Source organism: Mycteria americana, chromosome Z, assembly GCF_035582795.1.
Source record: "Mycteria americana isolate JAX WOST 10 ecotype Jacksonville Zoo and Gardens chromosome Z, USCA_MyAme_1.0, whole genome shotgun sequence".
NCBI classification, from domain to species: domain Eukaryota; kingdom Metazoa; phylum Chordata; class Aves; order Ciconiiformes; family Ciconiidae; genus Mycteria; species Mycteria americana.
In genome coordinates this window covers 22,888,078-22,911,223 of record NC_134396.1, presented here as the reverse complement: position 1 = coordinate 22,911,223, position 23,146 = coordinate 22,888,078, and the positions used below count along the sequence as shown (strand labels likewise).

The 23,146-nt window shown below is 44.7% G+C and overlaps 1 protein-coding gene and 1 long non-coding RNA gene across 3 annotated transcripts; one reads left to right on the top strand and one right to left on the bottom strand.

The window, feature by feature from the left end:
* Positions 1–1,018: 1,018 nt before the first annotated feature.
* Positions 1,019–16,241, bottom strand: VLDLR (very low density lipoprotein receptor). Of its 2 annotated transcripts, XM_075526781.1 has the most exons (19): positions 15,946–16,241; positions 11,438–11,557; positions 10,350–10,472; positions 9,339–9,461; positions 7,597–7,968; positions 7,368–7,490; positions 7,160–7,282; positions 6,582–6,701; positions 6,379–6,504; positions 5,808–5,979; positions 5,249–5,473; positions 4,973–5,091; positions 4,455–4,594; positions 4,202–4,343; positions 3,760–3,906; positions 2,755–2,844; positions 2,281–2,358; positions 1,999–2,168; positions 1,019–1,653 (listed from the first exon to the last, which is right to left on the bottom strand). In XM_075526781.1, the coding sequence occupies exons 1-19, from the start codon at positions 16,097–16,099 to the stop codon at positions 1,618–1,620; spliced, it is 2,703 nt and encodes a 900-aa protein (XP_075382896.1). In that variant the 5' UTR covers positions 16,100–16,241; the 3' UTR covers positions 1,019–1,617. The 2 variants fall into 2 exon arrangements, with proteins under 2 accessions (XP_075382896.1, XP_075382897.1); XM_075526782.1 differs by lacking the exon at positions 2,755–2,844.
* Positions 16,242–16,387: 146 nt separating this feature from the next.
* Positions 16,388–20,522, top strand: LOC142421750 (uncharacterized). Its single transcript, XR_012778971.1, has 3 exons — positions 16,388–16,500; positions 17,516–18,379; positions 19,431–20,522. It is a non-coding gene; the product is annotated as an uncharacterized LOC142421750 (long non-coding RNA).
* The last annotated feature ends 2,624 nt before the right edge of the window (positions 20,523–23,146 follow it).

Below are 23,146 nucleotides of genomic sequence, written 5' to 3'. Positions count from 1 at the left end.
AAACAATTTGTCATTAAGGAAACTACCTTTTACTCAGCTGGAGACTACCAAGTAGTTATGCCATAAAGATCAAAAGCTTCCTCTTTCTTTAGTCCAAATTTGACCATAAAGCAAAATCCCTGAGGACCACAAAACCTGCAAATTAATTCAATCTTAATCCTTCTCTATTGCACAAATGAACTATAGATGTGCAGTGGATAAGGAACATACTTGGTGCCACTAAAATTAGCATTCAAGTAGTATGGTACTAAACAGTTATCATTGAGATGAATATCACCTTCCCAGAACCAGAACAGTTGTACAGTTTATTTTTCACTCCTGTGGTCACCCAACAGAAAGGCTCCAGCACTTCAAGCGACCAGTATCTTAGAGCCATTGCAATTAGTTGAGCTCCCACAGGGAAGGGGACACTAGCTCAGTGATTCTCATTGCAGGGGACTTAGGTCATTACACATGTAGCAACAGGGGCTTTTCAGCACCAAGACTCCAGGAGCAGGCTGCCATGATTACCTGCCAAGTCACAGCTCTACTATTCCTTTGTACAGGTGTAGAGTATAAGAGCCAACTTGCACTGGCATTGCCATGAGGAATAACTGCTAACAGCTTGACATCACCGTGAGCTTGTGCATAACACCCTTTGCAAGGACCTTACAGTTACCTGGCAGACAATGCTTTGACCTGCCTCCGTGTAGCATCTCTGTCAATGCTACCGCTTAAGAGCTTGCAATAGTAGTTGAGTATTTTTAGCGACTGTCAGCCCTAACTTAGGAGTCCAGCTGGACTCCTATGAAAGGAGGCCCATTCAGTCCATTACCCTGTAAAGTATCAGCCTCAAGTACAAACCTCAGTCACCTGGCAGGTCAGTACTGTCTTAGCAGTCTAGGGTACTGCTGAAGTAACTTAAATACTTCATGTTCTGGCTGGCAGTAGTAGTGAAACCCACTAAAGCTTCCAACTTAGGAGATAGTCTATTTTACTTCAGTGCTAACATAACAGTGGAGACCAATACTTTACTGCTTAATTTTTTTTATTTTTCTCCTCCTCTGCATTTAAGATTTACAGTGGTTTCTTAAAGAGCATTCACACCTGTATACCTCTAAGAGGTAACAGACAAGATTGTTTCCATCTCACATACAAAATTACTCACGTTTACAAATTTTTGGCAATCATAGTAACCCGTTTTTTCCTATTGCCATTGCCCCAATCATTGAAAAAGACAGTGTACAGCAACTTACATTTGAAGTATTTCAAAGTGCTTGATAGTGATTTTCCAAGAATACTATTTACATGTGGCCTATACACATATGTACAGGTGTTACAAGTTGTGGCTGGAATATGGCTTTCTATGGAAAGTGCTTTATATTTGGTCAGCGGTGTTACTGACTGACCAATCCAAGGGTTACTGATAAAACAGTAACCACTAAAAGCTGAATTGTTGTGGACAGGTATTTACAGACTTTGTTGTTAAGCTGTATAAAATAGCTATTTACATAATTGTTCCATACATAAAGTGTCTTCTTTCTTCCAAGAATGGAGGAAGTCTTTCAGCCACAAACCTGGTTACTATCCCCAAAGAGTGTAAGACAAGTGAACTGGAAGCGATTGCTGATCCAGTGTTCACACCGTATCTTCATCTGTGCTTACAACAGATATCTGTACAAAATAAGTACAAGTTAGCTACATGTACTAATAAAAGATACAAAACAATGCATATCATCACTACACAGCAGTTTGAAATAGGGGCTAGTTCTGCAGGCTGGTGACCACATCCAGCACTGATTACCCCATCCCAGGTATAGGCTAGTAGTTGCCTACTACAACTTTAACCTTGATTAAAAGGCCAAGTTCTCAGCTGACTCAGCCCAGTGGTTTGGCTGCAGCTAGCAGCTTTCAAGAGTAGAGACCTCTCCTAAGCTCAAGTCAGATATCATTTGGCAGTCTTTACGTCTGCTCTGAGGATTAACCTGGAGCCTCAGACATGTCAATAGGTTTACTTACTGCAGGGTAGGTGTGTCCTACTGAACCGCTGTGTCTTCCAATATCAATTGTGAGGTCCTCTTCTGTAGTTTTCAGGTAGACAGGATTATCAAAATTCATGCTCTTCATGTTCTTGTGCTGCCAGTTACGCCACATGAAGTAGCCAGCCACTGCAGCCGTCACCAGCAACACTTTAGGAAGAGAAACAGATTGCAAGTATAGAGTAGGGTCAAGTCAAGCTCCTGACAAGAGTGGCTTGTCCCACCACAAGGGGTCCCAAAGGCTAGTGAATGCTGTACTCACAGACAGGAAGAACAGTCCAAGCTGTTGATGCTCCCCCAGCTGCAGCTACTTCAGATGTTGTACCATTGATGTTGAATCCTGCACGAGAATTTGAAGTAGTGAGCTTGCTTACTGACAGGCTGGCAGACTTTGTCAGATGCAAGCACTTCCCAAGCCCAGAAGCTGCTATCATGTATTAGCTTCCCAGTAACACACTGCAAGAACAGCCTAACAGGCTTCATCCTATATTAGTAGAAAGCTTTTTTTATTGCTTGCCTTCTCTGAGCACTCCTGGGATTTCACAGAACCGATAGGTTCCACACTGTCATAAGTGAACTAATTCTGTTTATCACGTGCTCCAGCTGTTGTACTACACACACAACCTGGCCTGTGTTCTCTACTTGCATGCAAAGGAGAAAACTTCAAGTAGGCTACTGGGTCAGTTTGCATTTAATTTCTCTAATGTTTAGCAGTCTGAGTTATTGGGACCAGTACCTCCAGGAACTAGTCCAACAGTTGGAGATTTTTCTGTTGTGCTGGTATCTTTAGCCTCAGTGTAAGCCACAGTTGTTCCAGTACCTGAAACTAATTATACATCAAGAACCCAGTTAATCCTGAAGTTCTGCAATGGCTTAGCTATGAGAGCCATGGTAGTGAATGTTTAGCAGATGGCAGAATGATCATGCAGCTTGTTAGCTTTACTGGAAACACTGACACTAGTTATTTCACTAGCACACCCTCAGCTGAGGGTTTTTGATCAAAATAATTCCAAGAACAAGGCTAGACAGTTAATCAGGCATGAATTACAGGTATTTAGAGTGATGACAGCAGTAAGCCACCCCATCCCTCACTTCATGTTTTCCAAGTGAGATTTTAGTTCCACAAGTTTACTGGTTAGGTACAGTCTTTGATACCTATAGTAACCCTTCAGACCAGCCACCCGAGGACAGTGTCCTTGCATTCAGTGCTCTAACTGTGGCAGTCAGAATCAACATCCAATATAGTAAGTGGCACCTTGGAGTTTCTAGTTCCACTCCACTGGACAAACAAGTCTGCCATATAGTCAGTGCTCAGCGTAGTAGCAGGAGGCATGTTTGTTTGGACCACAAAAGGAGGTCCAAATAAACTTCCTTGGCCAGCAAGATTAGCCTATCAGCTTTTCAACACTGTATTTATACACTGTAAGGCCATGTTAGTTTATGCCCCTTGTTTTGTAAGAAAGGGGCTCAGTATGTTTGCTGTCTGCAGAAAGCCATGGAAGTACAAGGTCTTGTTGCAAATGATGATGATGCAGAAGCCAAGCATGGACTTTGAACAGCACCTAGAGACTTTGAGGGTCAGCTTAACACATGCTAGAAGACCACCCCCTCCAAGATTAATAACATCAGATTAACTCACACAAAGCTGTCAGCCTATACTGCCATATTTGCCTCCAACAGGTTCAGTACCCCTACTCCTTCCCCATCCACCCTGGAAAAGATTTCGGTCATGTTACCATACCTGCACATCTCAGACCATCCTCCTGCAAGAACTGTCCAACAGGACATGCACAGGTGTACTTTGGAGAGTGTTCATTTATCTGAGGAGCAGGGAGGCACAGGTAGCTACAGCCGCCATTTGCCACGTTCTCTTCGCACCAGTTCCTACCTGTTGGTACAGCAATTGACAGTGAGCCTTCATACTCCAGGTGTATAGCGTAATTATTTGCTCAATAATTGCTCTACTAGAGTTACTTGTCTCTGCAGGTTATAGATTTGTACCTGCTTTGTCTAAGAGCAATTGCAACTAGACTGTCTCTCAACCCCGGGCAGGCGCCTATGCTAGAAGCTCCAAGCAGTCAGTAGACAGCTATACAGGGGAGGGATACCATTTGCCACCACCCAAGCAGGGCAGGCTTCTTAGAAGCATACACTGGCATAACTATAAACTGTATTAGAGCTACCTGAAGGCTGAACAAGTTCATGATACACAATGATGTCCTGTGCATCATTGAGGTTGTTCACCAGGGTAACCAATTCAGATCCAGTAAATTTGTTGGCACCATAGACTGCCTCATTCTCTCCATCAATCCAGTACACACGGTCCTAGAAGACAGAGTCATTGCATCCCATCACCTCTGTGTTGCCACCAGCACCATAATTGCTAGCCATGTACTAGCAAGATCTTTGACAATTACTACAAGAAGTCATTCTTACCTCAAATATTGTTAGAGCAAGAGGATGAGGAAGGAACATATGAGACTTCAGCACAATTCTACGGTCCTGGCCATTCAAGTCCACACTTGACAACATATGTAGTTTAGAATCGAGCCAGTACAGACGGCTTTTTACAAGATCTAGGAGGAAAAACCCCCAAGATATTTACTATCTACGTGGAGAAAACGTCTAAAGCCTCCTGCAAAAGTTGAAACACCCACAGGTTCAAGAATAGTTGCAGTGTTGCCCTAGATTCTTACCATACCAAGATGCAGAAGGCTGCTGCAGTGCTGCCTAAGTGGCCTGTGCCTCAACTATAATATAGAACAGTGCAAGAAAAGTTACCATTTCAGTATCTGAGAAGTGCTACCTGTGCCTGTTGCAGTGTCTCCAGGCATGCAGGAACTTCCCATTCTCAGAAGCTGAAAACAGTTCTCTGAAGGATGACCTTGGCTTTTGTAGCAAACAAATTGCTAAAGCTCCAGAATACCTCTGGCACAGACACAAGTTCAACATACCTAGAGCAATTCCATTAGGCCACTGGATTTCTGTTGTCACAAGCTGCTGTCTGTCAAATCCATTCATTCCTGCTTTTTCAATTTTTGCTGGCTCACCCCAGTCTGACCAGTACATAAAGCTGTGAAGCAGAATTTATGTTGTATGATGCACTATAGTACTGTGTAGTATCACTCTTAATTATGACCAGTAACTAACAAAGACTACCCAAGCCAGTTATCAGGACATGGAATAGCTGGTAGGTCTGCTCTTTTAAGAGAACCAGGACAAATACTCACCCAGAGAGAGGATCTACAGCAATAGAAGCTGGCTCTCTCAGCTCAGAGAGAAACAAAACCTTTCTTTTTGTGCCATCTAGGCTAGCCACTGAAATGGTCTTTGCAGTTGAGTCAGACCAGTAGATGTTCTTATAAACCCAGTCAACAGCAATTCCTGCAGGGCTCTGTATGTTGTCCAGGATTCTGATGTGTGTTCCAACTTTGTCACGGGTATCAATAGAGGCACTGGAAGACAAGAATTACTTGCTCTCAACCCCTTCCTCCACAGATACTACCATCTGGCATGCCTCAGAAAATACTGCACACAGATCTCAGGCAGACAATGTAGAAGATGTACTTGTGACCTTCCACAGAGCGCCTTTTGTACAACTGTAGCACCAGTTACTAGGAAGTGCAATAGGCATACACATTGCTAGTTGTGGGAATTTGCATCTACTGTACTTTGTCTTTAGGACATCAGGAACTTAGTTCTCATCACCAGAGCCTAGAGAAGTATCTTGGGTAAAATGTGGGATCATTTAGGGGAGCACACTAGGGTTCAGAAGTTGAGTCCATTTACCTGAAGATTGCTTTTTGGCTGAAGTCAGCCCAGTAAAGCTTTTGCTCAGCAATATCAGCATCTAGAGCTACAGTGTTTCTTAGCTGCTCTACTAGCTGAATGTACTCTTTCCTCTCAAGGCCAATCTTCCTGATATCCCGGCGGTTGGTGAAAATTAAGCATGGTTCTTTCCCTGTGAAAAGAGTGTAAGTGTTATCTGTACTTCTAGACATGCAGTCACATACTGTTCTTTTATGAAAAGTTTAAGAGTCATTATATTTAGTATTTCCCATTCCACACTTGCTAGTGGATGCTGACAGAGGTCTTGGCTTTACCATACCTCATCCTTTTCTCCCTCCACAACTTGATGGGGAGGGTCCTCCTCCCCAGGGAGCAGACATAAGCAGTTTATGTCAGGCAGCTTTAAGTACTGTATCATGGCATCATTCAAAGTGTTAGGAATGTTCAGGTCTGTACAAGTTATATTGATAACAGCACAACAACAAGTGTAAAAACCACAATAGCATAAACAGTACATCACTTGCTACCTCATTTTAAAGTGGGGATATAGAAGTCTTATGCCAATACTCACCCACTGCCTTGCACACCCCAGTAGCAAGATCCATCTGATAGCCACGGCTACATTCACATTTGTAGCCCCCTTTCAGGTTGATACAGATTTGACTGCAGATACCAGGGTTCTGGCATTCATCAATATCTGTAAAGACAACAATTCAATTTGTTCTCATCCCCAATACCATCAGTAGGATCCATGTTAACCTACTTGATACTTGCCTCCACAGGTTCTCCTGTCTATAAGCTCAAACCCAGCTGGACAGTCACATTCATAGCCAATAATGAGATCTCTGCAGATATGAGAGCATCCACCATTGTTCACCAGACATTCATTTATGTCTAGAAAAGAAGAATTGGTCACTTCTGAGACAGCACACATACTTAGTCTTAAAGTCTTAGTCAAAGTGCTTTACCAGATACCCATCCATTTTCTAATGATGCCTGCCACATCTGATAAGGCACTCTGGCACTTGAAGTCACATGCAAAAGACTCTCCCCAAACTCCTATTTGTTCAGCTATCAGCATGCTACTTGTGTTACAAGTTGGCAGCAAAGACTGAGGCTTCTGGAAGTTTCAGAGTTTGTAATGACTTTTCAAGTGCCTTCCGGCTATGGAGAAGTCATCCCAACAGCCAGTTTGGCAAGGATAAAACTAGCCTCTTGACTAGGCTGCTCTTGGTTGGTTGTTTTCCACCAAGAAGGTGCAGATGGGCATTCCAGACTAGCATCTGACAGCTCAGAGACTGTATCCAAGTATGCCTAGTGGTCAGCACTGTGTAAGGAGTTTGTTCACTTACTACACTCCTTGAGGGGCTCATCACTCCAGTCCTTGCAGTCTCTCTGCTGGTTACACACTTTATTGACATCTATGCATTCTCCACTTCTGCACTTGAATTTTCCAGGTCCAGAGCACTGAATAACTGAGACAATGAAGACTGTGAGGGCAACTACCAGCTTCAACAGACATTCTGCAAAGACTTTATTATTGTTTAGTTCCACACTTACCATTGTTACAATTTGCTTCATCAGTGCCATCTAGACAGTCTCTCACACCATTGCACTGCCTACTCCCATGGACGCAGTTCCCATCTTCACATCTGAACTGGTCTGGTCTGCAGGTCCGAGAAGCTGAGGACACAGCCATTACAGACTTAAACTCCTGAGGTATGCTGAAGGAAAGAAAATAAAACAGGAGCCAACCAGCACCTCCTAGAGAAGGACCAAGTTAACTTACGGCAGTTGATTTCATCACTTCCGTCCTTGCAGTCAGGATCTCCATCACAGCGCCACTTTTTGTGGATACATTCACCTGAGCCACATTGCACCTCACTGGCAGAGCACTTCACAGGAGGTGCAGGCTGGCGGCCACATTGCTCTACAGATTCATCTGAGTGGTCAGAGCAGTCAGCATCATCATCACACACCCAGCTGATGGGGATGCAAGTGGAGCTCTTGCACTGGAACTCATTAACTCCACAGGTAGGAGGTGCACACTCCAGCTCATCACTCCCATCGCTGCAGTCATCTTGACCATTGCAGACAAAGCTCTTGGAAATACACTGCCCACTGCTGCATGTGAACTCTGCTGGACTACAAGTCACATTGCCTGGAGTAACAGGAGTAAAAGAGATTAGCAGATTATCACAAGAAGGCAGACCTTTGTATGAAGGTGCTTTGCTTTGCAGGTTCTTCATCAGCTGTTAGCTGACAGATCAGCATCCTGTATAAGGCTCTAGGAGAACCTAACTGACCACCTACAGGACACTTGGGCCCCACATAGACTGTCCTCCTTGCCTTTGTATGTTATGAGTGAGAGGCATCAATTCTGAGCTACTCAGTGAAAATAACCTCCTTCTGAAGCAGCTAGGCTGTTCTGCTTCAGAGTGCAAGCCTTTCAGAAAACAGGCTCAAACCCTGTGAACCAGAGACAGAAGGTAAGAGAATTGCTAACTCTAGAGTACAGACTGAGATTAAGGTAGCCAGATGGTCAGCATGCACTGTAGTTTGAAATTGAAGTGTTTTATGCTGGTCCCCAGGACAGTAGTGGCCCATTTGCCTGGACCACTGGGGATAACAGATCGAGATCTTGCACCAGTTGATTCTGTGGTATTAAGCACACCCACACAACTTACACCAGTACAAATTATGCTGGTTTGATAGCAATGTAGCTAGCAGCTCAGTATGCCTAGGCTGATAGTTTTATCAGCTTCATTAGACATGCTGTCTGTAGATTTACTTGTCAGATTAAGGCATTTGTTTGCCGAGTAAGGCAGCAACTCCACAGACACATAGCAGAAGTCTGGAGATCTGTGTTTCATTAGCCCATCCAGGTAACGTGGCTCTGATGGAAACCAGCCCTCTGGCTTTGGTTACAGCAAATTTGTCTCAGAACACCTCAGACAACTCATACGTATGCAAGTTCATTAGAACAAGCCAGGAATGCTGCATTCTAATGCTGGCAGTGGCAGCTTCACTTGCGTACCTGCCTGAAGTTGCCCCCCAACACCTGAAACCTAGCTTCCCTAGTCTGCACTTACAGACAAGCACACAGAATACTCCAGGATAGGGCTATAAAGCAGATAAGCTGTGCCCTTGGCTACAAGTCACTACTACATTTTTAGGAGACCATTTGTTAATGTAAGCAGCAACTAGAGTTACCTGTTGAGAAACTCCGCAGAGAACGAATTCTGATGGTTTGCCTGACACGTGACTAAGCCTATGGCCATTGCCAAAATTAGCCAGAGACCAAGGACAGATGTTGAATAGCTTATATTGCTGTAGTTCATAAATTAGCAGGACAGCAGAGTGTTAGAACAAGTCTGCTTTGTTAAGCAGGCTGCAATACAAGATGAATGTAGGTTTAAGGAGATATTGATACTATGAGAAATTTATTTTCCCAGGTATACTGCCCAGCTAGCTCCTTTCCAGACAAGTCAATTTCAAATAGAGTTATGCAGCCACTGTTTCTTCCCTTACCACAATTCTCTTCATCTTCTCCACTGTCACAGTCTTTTTCACCATCACATTTCCAGGACACTGGGATACACTGGGTTGACTGAGGACCACAGTTGATTTCATTTACCCGGCATGTTCTCATATCTATTGAAAAAAGTTTAAGTTCAATTTAAGAGTTCTGAAATTTAAGAGCTACTGATCTTGGGTTTTAGCAGTTGTGCTGAAAGTTGAGACTGAGAGGCTTCAGCTCTGGACAAAGTTGCAGTTAATTAGATGCCAGCATCCATCTAAGTTGATGGCTCCGTCATGGAAGAGGTTACACTAGTTTGTAGTGTTCAGTAAAAAAGATGCTTCCAGCTCCTAATAGATTAGTATTTTAAGAGTATCTTTGTAGTGGTAGTTTTGTGATTGCACACCAGTTACACTGTAGAAGCTTGAGCTATAACACGTAGTAGTAGGCAGGAGTAATACCAAAGTGCAGTAGGACTTGGGGCTGAAGTATTCCTCAGTGTGGATCCTATTGATACAGAGAAATGAAGCTTCACAGATCTATATTCCTTGACTAGTTACCATACTTCAGACTGGGGTTGCTAACTGCAAGACCTCAGTCAAGCCTCTGCACTTCTGCTTCCCACCCCACAACATGTAGTCAGTCACTCAGTTCCCACACTAGCTCTGGTTATCTTGCAAAGTAGTTGTCTTGGAGGACAGCGATCACTTGGTGAACAAGCCACAGTAATGGTCAGGCCTGCCATGTTGTGCTTGCTGCTTCTGACTGTCAGTAAAACCTTGTACTTGCTATCTGTTACCAGGTGCATGTGCACAGTCCCCACTCAGTTCTACATCTTTTTAAGTAGTAAAAAGTCTGTCAAGACCCTGGTGTGGCCAAAGCCAAGCTAGCACTTAGGAAGGTCCTCTCCAAGACAACAAGTTCATCCTTCCTTTCGGAGGAGAGCCAGGCTGCAAGCAGGCAAGAAGTCAAAACGGTACTCCGCGCAGGCTTGCCTGCACCGACAAGCCAGGCTCACTTACGGCACAGTTCAGCACTCTCGTCAGACCCGTCCTCACAGTCCGGATCCCCATCACACTGCCATCTGTTAGGCACACACTGACCACTGATGCACACAAAATCAGATTCAGCACACGTCTTCTTCACTGCAAGGGAGAAGGACAGCCACTTGTTTAGAGACCAGAGCTTAGCTTGTTTGTTGCAGCCAGAGATAAGCTGCCTTGCTCTAGGAAAGTGATGCAATATCCTTAGTTCTTGGATGTCTGAAGTCATCCTCCACCAGTCTAATGACAGCGCTGTTTAACACTTCCTAGAGAGTTACGCTGTGCACAGAGAAACATTGATCTTCCTGTAAGCAGGCACTGAAGGACGGCTAGTGTTAAGGGATACTGTGCTGCTAGAATAGCTGCTGCTTTGAAGACACTTCAGTTAAAAGTAAGGTCTATTGATATTAACATTCAGGTTTTGAACTCTGAGTTTGTTATCAAAGCATTTGATTTGTCATTACAGAAGCATGGTACTATGTAGCACTAAGGTAACAGTTTAGGTCTGCTTGAGTAGACTGGCAGTTCAACCACACCAGTGTTGGATATTGATTCTGTTTTGCCTTATCTCTAAGTACATCTAGTCGTCCACCTTGGCCTCCACATCTGCTTAAGCAAGAGTTGTTAGCCAAAGCTGAACTTAGTGTTTACAGGAGACTCAGCAGAATCACTTTCACACATAAAACAGAGCATGTAACCATGGAATAGCCAACAGCTAAGTGCTAATGGCAAATAGTCTCTACTATGTCTTCAAGCAACAACTGAGAACAGGCTTGCATTCTGTTTTTGACAGTCACCACCGTTGCAAATAAAGTGTTTTGGTCATGAGCTTTTCTCTCAGTCACCAATTCCAGGAGACTTTCATAGTGCTCAGGAAAGTTCAACTGCCTCAGATGGATATAAGGCATCAAGATAGCTCCCCAGTTGTTCTAGGGAATTTGTCCCCCACTCTGTTTTCTGACTGTCAGAAGTGCTGGACAGTATAAGCATCTCTCCAGCTATCCACTGTTAAGCCCCCACTGCCAACTAGCAAGTACTACTACAGAGGTATTATTTTGATTACTTACCACAAGCAGTCTCATCACTGCCATCTGAACAGTCTTCATCACCATCACATTTCCAGAGTAAAGGAATACAGCGTCCGTTACTACATGGGAATTGGGATTCCTCACACTTTGCTCTTGCACCTGCAATGAAAAAAGGAACTTAAGCCCTGATACTGTTTAGAAATACTTTATTGCTTTCTCCTACTGCTGATCAGGAAGTTACCCAGCTTAATAAACAGCATAACATCAGCACGAAACCAGATCTGAGCTCCAAATTGTTGTAGTCACCTTAATCATGAAAGCAGAGCCAGAAGCTTTCCTTCACAGTACAAGCGCAGAGCTTAAGCACTATGACAGTCCATCTGCCAGACAACAGTAAACCAGCCTCAGTGTTGTTCTTACTGAGTTTTTCTTTTCAAGGCAGGGTCAAGTTTGCAAGGCAGAGGGATGCATGCACACAATGACTTCTGCTGTCTAGCGCCTATCATTGCATTCTCAAAACTCTTCAAACTTTAAGCAAACTGGGTTTAAACTTGACTAATGTCAAGCTGGATTAGCATTTCAGCACTCTGCTGCTAACACATTACAGCAGAATCCCCAAGATGTCTGTAAAGATAGCTTAGATATCTGCTCTGTAGTTAAACAACAAGTTTTTGTGATTTAAGTTACTCCTCAAACAAGGGCACCCAGAAACATTCCTTAGTATACACAAAAAGAAGTGTGATTACTTATCTGGATCTTGCTTATTAAAGCTAGATCAAGTGTGATGCTAAGAAAGCAAGATAATTTATCACTTCCTTCTGGAATCAAGTCTGTTGTCTCCCAACTGATAAAAGTCTTGATTTGTTGGTACACTCGAGTAAGGTACTGCTTTCTGCATGGTGCTTAGAGTTAGACTGCATTTTCCAGACTACCTTCAGCTCTAAAACTGTATGACCCCATCCCTCAAGGGAACCTACTTTGTCTTGAAGTCATGGTATAACTGTCACTAAAAGCAGCAGCCTGCTTCTTCAGCAGCTAAGCCAGAGCTGTTCCACGTAATACATGTAGGCAAGTGTGTAAGCTCACGCATTAGTATTGGCTGCACATGTCTACAGTATGATGCAAGACTCCTGCTCCTCCTTGGTTTATTGCATCATTTAGTGGAGGTGCTTCATCTTGGCATTCCAGGGCTCAAAGGGCATTGAATTTTAGTAGAACATTACTTGGGCTTTTTTTATATCTTTGCATGTGTATGACCTGCAAAATGCAAACCAGTTTCCAAGTGGAAGGAAGCTATTCAGCCATTTCACATTATATTGGGCAGTCATCAGGCACCAGGGAATGGCAAAACCCTGGACAGAGTATAAGCAAGGACAACATGGGCTATTGTACCTGCTGAGTGTCTCATGTAAATCCATGCTAGAAGTCAAGGATTTGAAACAGCAGCTTATTGAGCTCTTCTAATGTTTTAGCAGTCTTACTCATTGAGTAAAACACTAACTCACTTGTCAGACAGAGTAAAGCCATAACAACTTGTTTCATGGGAACTGTGTTCAAAGAGTGCCAAAAAACTGAACATCAGCTCTTGTACTCTGTATTTCCACTCCTCCTTTCCTTTTCAGGATGGGAGTTACACCAGCATGCACTTTCTAACAGCATGGTTTTGTAAAGCTACTATTATTTGGCCAAGAGCTGTCAAACAAGTAGCTTGCCTTGTGCTAGAAGGCCTAGCCCAGCCGGCTTAGAGAAGGTGCAGAAGCCACAGCTATCAGCTTGCTATGAGCCTGACATCACCTTGTTGTCCCGTAACCTCTAACAGAAGTAGCCTTCTGCTTGCAAGCCCTGGTCACATGTTATTCCAGTTACTACCATACTATCACCTAAAATATGCAACAACTGACTCCTGCTGGTTTTGAGACATTCTCATCCAGGCCTTCAGAGTGATAACAGTCAACCTTTCCCAAAATAGCACACTAGAGATGTTAGACTAAGCCTGCCACTCAGGAGATCCCAAAATAACTGCACAGTCCTTAGTTACTCTATTTCAAGCTAGAATAACCAGAAAAGGCTTGCTAAGACTGCCTAGTACATCGTGACTTACAAACACAACATCACTTTGACCAAATGCTACAGGGAACCTACACACAAGGCTAAATGAAACGGTAACTGAGGTTGTAGTAACAGCTGTAACTCCACAATTACAACCCTAACAACAAGCCATTCCAAGAAGGTATCATCACTTCTGCAGCTGATATCAAGTGAAATGTCAGAGCAACTGCTTTTGTTAGCCCACAAACAAGTAAAGAACTGACAGCACCTAACACCCACACAGGTGCATAAAGGTAAAGGTCATCATCTGTTGCTACTCCTGAAGATAGACTCTAAAGGCCACTTGGAGTGACCTCCAGTTAAGACAAAGGTTAGTTCCAGCCAGTAACTAACTGTGGTCCCCTGTCTTATACCAAGTACAGTTCTGCAAGGCCAGGTAACCATTTAGTCATGACCTTACCAGTCTAATCCACTGCTATTTGAAGCAACAGAGTCATACCTCAGTTGCAGCTTCAGTCACTAGACACTTAATGATTTTTACATCAGCATCAATTAGCTACTAATTCAAAGCTTCTCTTACTGTGCTACTCATACACCAGAAGCACCTTCACACCTTTTCTCCTTCTTGGGATAAGGCTTAGGCAAAAGATGTACAGAACCAGTAACTTCACAGCCTGTGATTGCTAACACATTATTTTACTGTTCCCCAGGTAACTACTTACTAGAAGTTGGCTCATAAGCAGCAGTGTGTGCAGGGTGAAGGAGCACAGTTACAATGATTACCCAAGTTAAACTAGCTTTCTCCATACCTCTGCTGTCACTGTTTGTCTCAGCCCCTTAAGCAAGTTGTCAGATTACTTGTCTGAGCAGCCTCAAACATGTGACACTTGCGTGCTGTCATCTGACACCAAGTCCCAGAAAAGCTTGCAACAGTGATTGGGAAACCTTTCAAGAGCTCATACAGGAACTAGCTTAGACTCCCCCCAGACCCTGGCAACTGCAACTACTAGTAGGAGAGAGCTGGTGGGGCCACTAAGTCAAATTGAGGGAAGAATCAGACTAACGTGGTGGACTAGAGTTGCCCTCCACCGTATCTCTTGTGACTACAGTGCACTAGCAGTGCACTGCACACACTGTAGTTAGATTTCTGACTACAGTGCGCTAGCAGTTCCAGTGCCAGCCAGCTTGGTCCTTCATACTACAGCTGTTTAATCATGTCTGTTGTAGACTGGACATGGGAGCAATCTACATGACTGGGAACTGAGGAGTGCCTAGGCAGACATTTCCCCTCTTCCTCTTTGTACGAGGACTGGACGCAACAATCCCCTGGCTGGGCTCTACCTGACAGACCCAGTGTCTGAATACCACACGCAGGTAGGACTACAAGGTCTGACTACCTTTAAGGATACTTTGCCAACACAGTCAAGATCTGACTTCGGCCTACTTTAGGGCACTAGTCAGGAGATAAAGAGCCATACAACAACGCAGACGTATATTGCCCATCTCCCATCTAGAAAAGTAGCCTGGACCTCAGTTTCTGAAGGGAGAAAGGAGTCAGCCAATTGATTACTACCTCCACCCAAGAGGAAAATATTTTTAATTGACCATCCAATTGGCTTAATGTGCAGGCCCCTCTGCCATAGGGGTAACAGTTTCTACACTGAGAGGCAGCCCTAGAGCTTGCCACCAGCAGAGCTACTAGTGCGAGTCCAGCCCGCAAGAAGGTATCCGGCGCTGGCAAGACTCAACCTTGCCACCAGGTGGAGATCCCTTACAGCGGTTACCATTGCCCTGAACACCAGGGCCATGCCAATGCTGCTAGACGCCACAAAGCCAAACTTGCACAGTAGTTTGACAGCACCGTAACGCCACAGGCTCAACCCTGCCACCAGGTGGAGATCCCTTACGGTGGTTACCATTGCCCTGAACACCAGGGCCATGCCAATGCTGCTGGATGCCACAAAGCCAAACTTGCACAGCAGTTTGACAGCACCGTAACGCCACAGGCTTTCCAAGGACTCCTCTTCCTTCCTCCACGACAAAGCCTCAGTCCTCCCCGACCCCCCCGGTAAGCCCCGGGCACGCAGACCCTCCCCTCAGCACCACTCAGAGCGCACGAAATCAAGCCCCCCGCGGCACCCGGGTCGCTCCCTGGAGAGGTGCTCCCCGGGCGGAGACGGGCCGGCCGGGTAGGGGCTCAGGCCCACCCTCGCCGGCCCTGCGCGCCGCCCAGGGCCCGGCGGGGAAGGCGCCGCCTTCCCCGACAAGAGGGGCGGCGGGGCAGACCCCGGCGGCAGCGCTCCCGTGTCGCCCCGGGAGCCCGGGCCCGCCCCGGCGGCCCCTCCGCGGAGACCCGCTCCCCCCCGCCGCAGCGCGCAAGCAGCCTGAGAGACCGGGAAAATAAAATAAAAGGGCGGTGGGAGAAGAAATTGTCGCGGGGGCGGCGGCAGGAGCAGCCCCGGCCGTGCGCGCCCCAGCCCCCCAGGCCCCGCACTCACCATCGGCGGCAGCGCGCAGGCAGCTGAAGGCGAGTAGCAGGCTCAGCGCCCAGCAGCACGGGACCGCCCGCCGTCCCGCACCGCGCCCGGGGCCGCCGCCGCCGGCCGCCGCGGCGGCGGCACTCCGGTCTCCGCGGTGCCAGTCCGACCGCATCGCCGTGCCGGGGACGGGGAGAGGGGGGGGAAAGGAGGGGAGAGAGACAGAGAGAGACAGAGGGAAGCCAGGCGAGCGGGCAGGCGCCGCGGTCAGAGAGGCGAGGAGGAGAAGAGGAGAAGAGAAGAGGAGAAGAGAGGAGAGGAGGAGAGAAGGGAGACAGAGACATGCACAGGGGGAAGGGTGTCCCTGCGGCGCTCTTATACCAGCCGCCCGGCCGCCCTGCGCGGCCGCTGGTGACTCACGGCGCCGCGCCGGGCCCCGGTTGGCTCGCCAGCGCCGCCCACCCCCGCTTCTTCCTCCGCGGCACCTGCGGCCGCCGCGGCGCGCCCGCACACCGGCTCGGCTCGGCTCGGCTCGGCTCGGCTCGGCTCGGCGGGGCTCGGCGCGGCGCGGTGACGGTGAGTGGCGCTGCGGCGACGCGGTGCGGTGCGGTGGCCTGGGGCGGGCAGTGCCCCCCCACGCTCCCTCCTCCCGGCCTTCCTTCCGCGGGGCGGGGGCGGTGCGACCCCGCTGCCAGCCGCTGCACCCGGGGCGGCGGTGTGGGGCAGCGCCGGCGGGAGGGAGCTGGGGCGGCGGAGGGGGCCGCGGGGTGGGGGCGGCGGCGGCGGCTTTGTTTCTCCTGCTTCCCCAAAAGGCCGACGCCGCCGTCCGCGCCCCGCCGCGGGGAGGGGGCCTTGCGGGGCCCCCCGTCCGGGGCGGCACAGCAAGGCGAGGCGAGATCCGCCTTGCGGGATGGTTTTCTCCAAAGAAGCGTCCCTTCCATTTGGTGCCCCGCCGCCCCATGCGCACATGCTTGCGTGCCTGTGGTTTTTTTCCTCCCTCTGTAGCAGAACTTGACTTAAAACGAAGCAGGCGCAGCTCTTGAGGAAGAAAATCACTACTTCTGCATTCTCCGATCAGGGATCGTAGTTAATTAGTAATTGCACAAAATGATATGCCAAAGTAGTATAATTACAAGCCTAACCTTTTATTTTAAGGAGGAGAATTGGTAGTTTTATTCCACATTTGTAACGTTTCAAACATCCAATTATGTCTTGGTGAAATAAAGAAAGAAAAGAAGGGTTGGTAAAATGCAAATTTGGTTTTGTTCACGGCACTCTTAGACTTTGCAGTTGCGGTTTAGTGATCCTCTGCTTTTTTTCGTTTATTTTCATAGACTTGCTATTTTATGGTAATACTGTGTGCTGTGCTGTTAATACTGTAGTGGACACATAAACCTCAGCAAGCTGCTCCATCCACAAATGATGAAAAAGCTGGTTGCTGTTTCTTTCCTTGGAAATGAAGTCTTGAATTATTAGCCTAATATTTTAAGTCTTTTTCAGTAATGTGGCTGATTCCTCCATTGAAGCAAGTATGTTTGAGATGCGGTATTTCCTACATGTCATAACATATTTCTTTATACATTATTTGCAGAGCGAAGCCCTTTTTGAATTGCATCCAGTTGTGTCATGACTCCACTAAAGACAAATCACACCACTGCATGAATAACTTTCAGAGTGGATTATCTCTTGCAGTTCCTGTAACGAACGTCCAGGTCATCCAAATGGGCAAACAGTTGATGTATCAGAGACTTGTTAAAGAAGTCAAGATTTGATTTCATGTAACTGAAGTACAGCTGAGAATGATATTTCTGATATGTGTGTAAATGTGAAGAGAGCAGTTCCTAGTGTTTGCCTCCCTACAGCCCCTCTACCTCGTGGCCTCAGGGGCAGCGGGAGAAAGACTCTGCTTTCCCAGCCTGCCTGGTATGTGGCATTAGATGCTACAGCATTGTTCTTGCAAACATATGCTGCTTCAAGCAAGAAAAATCTATTGTGTACAAGGGGGTTGACTGGGGTCCTCAGGAAGATGGCTTAGTGTAAGTGGTACGCTGAAAACATCGTTTTCCTTGCAGATCTTCAGCGTGACATATTGCCTTCAGTCGGGTGCTCACTGTTGCATGGTCTGCTGTGCTTTGGGCTGAACAGCATTTTCACAAATGTCCTGTTACCATTACAGAAATATTTTATAAGCCATAGACTGAGTGCAGCAATACACAAGAAGACTCCAGTCATGCAGAAATGCAGGGCTGGACATAACAGTGTATGCTGGTAGTTGATGGTCTTCTTTGTTTGTCTATGGAAGATACAGATTTACTGGAGGGAGCAAAAGTAGTCTCTGTCCCCTGCGTTATCGCTGCTCCGTGAACACCTGCACCTGGCTTTGCAACTTTCTGTCTTGGATGTACCTAGCTCTTTGCACACCTGAGGGTTTGGACTCTTCAAAGCAGAACTTGCTGTAAAATAATTTTTGGCATTTCAACTAAGTTAAAATGCATGAGTAAGTAGGTGCATGAGTCTGATCATCTGCAGACTCTGGTGGAATCTCCAGAAAAGGATCTCAGACAGAAAAGGTCTTCTCCTTCTTTAGCACCATTCTTACAGGAACTCTGTTTAAGAAAAGGGCAAGTAGCCTGCCAGCCCCTACGAGGAGATTTGTGAGACCCATGGGAGCCATCTACACTGAGGTTTTGTGCCTTTGCAGCAGCCATAGTCTTGCAAAGGCTTGCTTCATGTGGGAATGGGAAGGTGTCTGGGGGGATCTGCAGTGTGTGTAATGAATTGTAGTGTCACTTTGCTCATACACTCAAGGATACAAGCCAGAGTAGATCTATACAGGAGAACTGGAATAAAACTGTGGGTTTCTGTTGGAAATATACACACTTAGGAGAATAGCAGTCCTACTATGCTATTGATAACGTAGGAGCAAAGCGCCAGGAGGGTCTAAGGTTTAGGAAGGGTGCTGAATTTTGTAGGGAATGTGAGCTGGCTTTTGTAACGGTAAGTCCTTTTGTCATCAATCTGGGAAATACGTTGACATTTGCTTTGTTTCCATGTGTAACTCTCAGTCTCCTCTGGTTTTTGCCATGTCTGTTTGAGTTTAACTTCTTCAGCTGTCGGGAAGTCAGGAAGCTGCAGACAGAAGGTGGATGAGAAAGTGGGCAACCTCAGGGAGCACAGAGAGGGAATGTGGAGGGAAAGCTGGCATTGCCACCTTAGTTAAGCAAGTTCCCATAGTCAAGAACAATCTCAAAGGCTGCTCTGCTCCTGTACTGCTCTCAGAACTGGTCTAGGTCCATCTTCTGCTATTTGCATTAATATATATTTGGTAATGTTATTAACTATGCACTATAAATATATATGATGTGCAGAGTACAGGGCTAATGTCTCCAAAACCACTTAGACATTATGCAGGAATAGTTTCTAACTAACCAGGCTGGCTGAGGCACCAGAGAAAAGCATTCCTAAACCGTGCTTCTAACAGTGGCTTCTTCTATTGTACTGAGCAGGCACTCGGATTCAGTGGAGTTTCACTGTGTGTGAAGGTTTGTTGCAGATTTCTCATTTGTGATAGAAGGACATGCCATCTTCATGAGAATATTCTACAGTACAATCTGTTCGTGTGTGCACAAAGAACTGTAAAATGTCAAGTGGTGTATGGTATTAAATATTATGCATAATAGTTTTATTACTGCTAATTGTTTTTATACAAGTCTCCAAGTCTCCATCCTGTTTTCTAACCCATAACTGGTGAATATTCTTGAATGTCTAGTGATGTTTCCTTGAAAAAAGCTGGAAAAGATTGCCAAGAAGCTAAGCGAACAGTTAGGCATTGCCTTTGCCTTGAAAAATGACCCAAGTAACAAGAAATGGCATCATATTACCTTTCCTTTTGGGAATTGTGGTGGATATTGGGGCCCCAGAAACTTTCCAACATCAATTCACCTGATAATGCATTTGGACTTATAATAGGTTTGGATCCTTTGGGATAATTAATTTACCATGTTGGTTAGAGAGTTTAAAGTCAACTTACAAGAGAAAATAAAGAACAGAAAGGACCTTCTGGAGTACACATAATATGAATTCAGTGTGGTTTTGTTCCTTTCTCTTTTTGCCTTAAAGACCCTATAGCCTCCATTTCTAAATGAGTTCCTGAAGCACTGGAATTACTAATTTACCCTCAGGTCTTAAATCAGTGGGACTTTTCCCTCCAGCTCCTCTGGTGAAGGACATGAAGTGAGGATATTTCTACAGTGTGCAACCTAATCTAATAAAGAAAAGGAAAGCCTCACGGGTAGAAAAAGCAGCAGCTACATATCATGGGATAGCATCCTGCCTTAGGATCACTTGCAAAAATATTTTCTTCATTGTGTGCTGCCATCCAAAGACATTCACTGCTCATAAGATCATTGCATGCCCGAACTGACAGTAATCGAAGGAGGTGTATTCATGGCTGTATTTTGGAAGTGCAGAGCCAGGATCTGTATTACTGACTTCAGAGGAGTCGTACAGAGCATGAGAGAGACAGAATGCATCTTTGGGAATAATTTAAAATAGGTATGTGCACGAATCCTTCTGATCCATGTGGTTGCATGGCTGTATCTAAGGGACAAATTGGCCTTTTTTTTTTTTTCCAAGGTTTCTCTGCAAATTATGTGAAGGTTTATACTGTCGTTAAAAGTACTACTCGCATCTATGTTTTGTGTCTTGTCTGCAGCTTTAGGGAAAAAAAGAAAAAACAAACAACTTTGCACTAATAAAACACCTTTCCTCTGTTCTCAGGATACCTAATAAACAGTAAATTAAGACTCAAAAAAGTCCCCCTTGCCCTTCCCATCATCATCATCTGAGTTGTAAAAATGACGCAGAGAGAACTGATGTCTCACTGGTGTTTAATACAAATTTTTACTTTTTTTTTTAATTATTCATGGTACAAGAAACATGGATAGTTTGTCTCTGAAAGAGGTTAGAAAATACTTGTCTGTTTTGGATGTATTCTTCACAATGGAGAAAACACTGTATACAATTCCTGGCCTGCCAACCTCAATTTGAATTTGCCATTGCTTTCTGTGAGGACAGGATTTCCTCCTCTGTGCTACAAATTAAGTCAGTTTTCTTTGCACAGTCACTTATTAATGGGTTTCCCCTGTTTGTGAGGATCTAGCATGTGTGATATGAGCACAAATGCATTTTATGTAGTGTTGGAAGACATCACAGTAGTTAAAGTCATGTTAGGATCAGAACCTGGAAGTATTTAATTTGTTTTCAAAACCCAAATCCATGTCTCATTGGCGGTACTGTGCTGTGTATGCAGTGCATAAACTTGCAAATGAGAGAGTTGTAAGTCATGCATTGGAATCAAAATTTCCACTATGCTTTTTTTTGCAGTAATACATGATAAAACTTTAGTTGTGGTGGAAAAAGAGCTTCCATTTCTATCAGAGGTGGGACAGAATGTGGCTTCAAAATACAGCCTTGCCCATTTTGCAACTTTGTGGCTACTTCCACTTTTTTATGTTTATCTTTAGAAATGAGATACTCTTTAGAATATCATACCCTCATGTGACATCAATTCTATATGCTTAGTAATAAACCAAATATAAATTGATCTTGCTGATCCTGCAAGATTTATTTTCAGTATACATAGGCTGGAGTGTATTCTGATGAGTTTTTCCCATGAGACTTAACATCTGCTTATACAAACATTTATTAAAATTCCTCCAGAAGTACATGTTTGTAAAGTTTTCCAGTGGAAAAAGAGGAATTTGGAGTTCGTTTGCTTTTTTTTAATGTACACTCATGATTAACAGTGTATATGTTCACCTTTGTGGAAGTACACATGCATATTGGGAAATCTGACATGTGTTCCAAAAGCTCTGTGTATTAAGTGGAGGAGGATATTAATATTTGTGTTCTTCTTTGCAAAGGATGAAAAATGGCAGTATGTGTTGAAAATAAGGAATATGATTAATTAAATGGGTTAAAGCTTCAGATTGTGGTGGTGTGCCTGTAGAGCATAGGAAACAAGATGGGGAACAAAAAGAAACATTATTGCAAAGTGTGGAGCAGCCCATAATGTTTTTGCATGCTAGCAGAGAAATTTTTAATCAGATACTGAAATTATAATGGTGTCACTGTAGATGTGTGAAAAGAAATATAACTTTGCCTTCACATGAACATGTGAGCAGATGATCTGGAACATTTTGGGAATGCTCAGATTTGGAGGATAATATGGAAACAGAATACAGTGTATTAGGCTGAATATAGAAATTTCTGAATATGTTCTTGATTTACAAAAAAGGTAACAAACATGGCAGAAAAGGGTACCTCTGTAGAAGGGTAAGCAGCAGAGAGCCATGCTGGGGGAGTTCTCCCTGTTCTGGGCAGAGAGGCTGTGGCACCTGGTGGTCGAAAAAAGAATAAAGTAACAGCATGGCAAGAGAGCTGCCCTGGGCTCATCAGTTACTTGGAGTAACAGTGGGTTGTGTTTTCTGTATCCTGTAGTTGCTGCAAAAATGATCTGTTGTCACACTCTGCATTGCCTACTCATATTTTAAAGGCAAATTTCATTTTTCATCCCTAAGGGTGTTGTAAACTCTTCCATTTTTGTTAACTAGCCCTTCCTTTTCCCCATATGTTTGAGTTTCACAGTCTTTTTTTGGATACTGTCGTTTGGGAGGAGGTGGAACATTTGACAGACAAATGGTCAAGCTCTTCTTTGGTGCAGGTGGTGTTTTGCAAGTAGTGGCAGACAGATTTACAAACTGAGGAAATGCAGTCTAACAGCATTTCTTTTAAATTTTAAATTACATTGAAATTGATCAGTACTGATGTCTTTGTATTTATATGCAAGATAATATTGTTCTGCATGCTGAAATGTTGTTAGATTTTGCTTACAAGGAAATTGCTTCTGTGAAATGAAATGATGCCATGAAATACAGTTTCTGTATCTATTTCAAGAATATAATATAAATGTGTCTGTCTGTAGCAATACATAGACTTTAACTTTCATTCTGCTGGTTGAAAATCAGCTTTCTTAGGCCTGGGCTATCTTAGGACATACCTGGATAGGATAGATATAAATATGTTTTATTCTTGCAAGGTCAATTCTTTCCTTGTTACAGCTGTTTTCAAAAGGAATAGGATCTTTTTATAATAATGAACAGAAGACTGGAAGGGAAGGCTAAGTCTAGTCCAATCTCATGCTGTGGAAAGCTAAGTCATC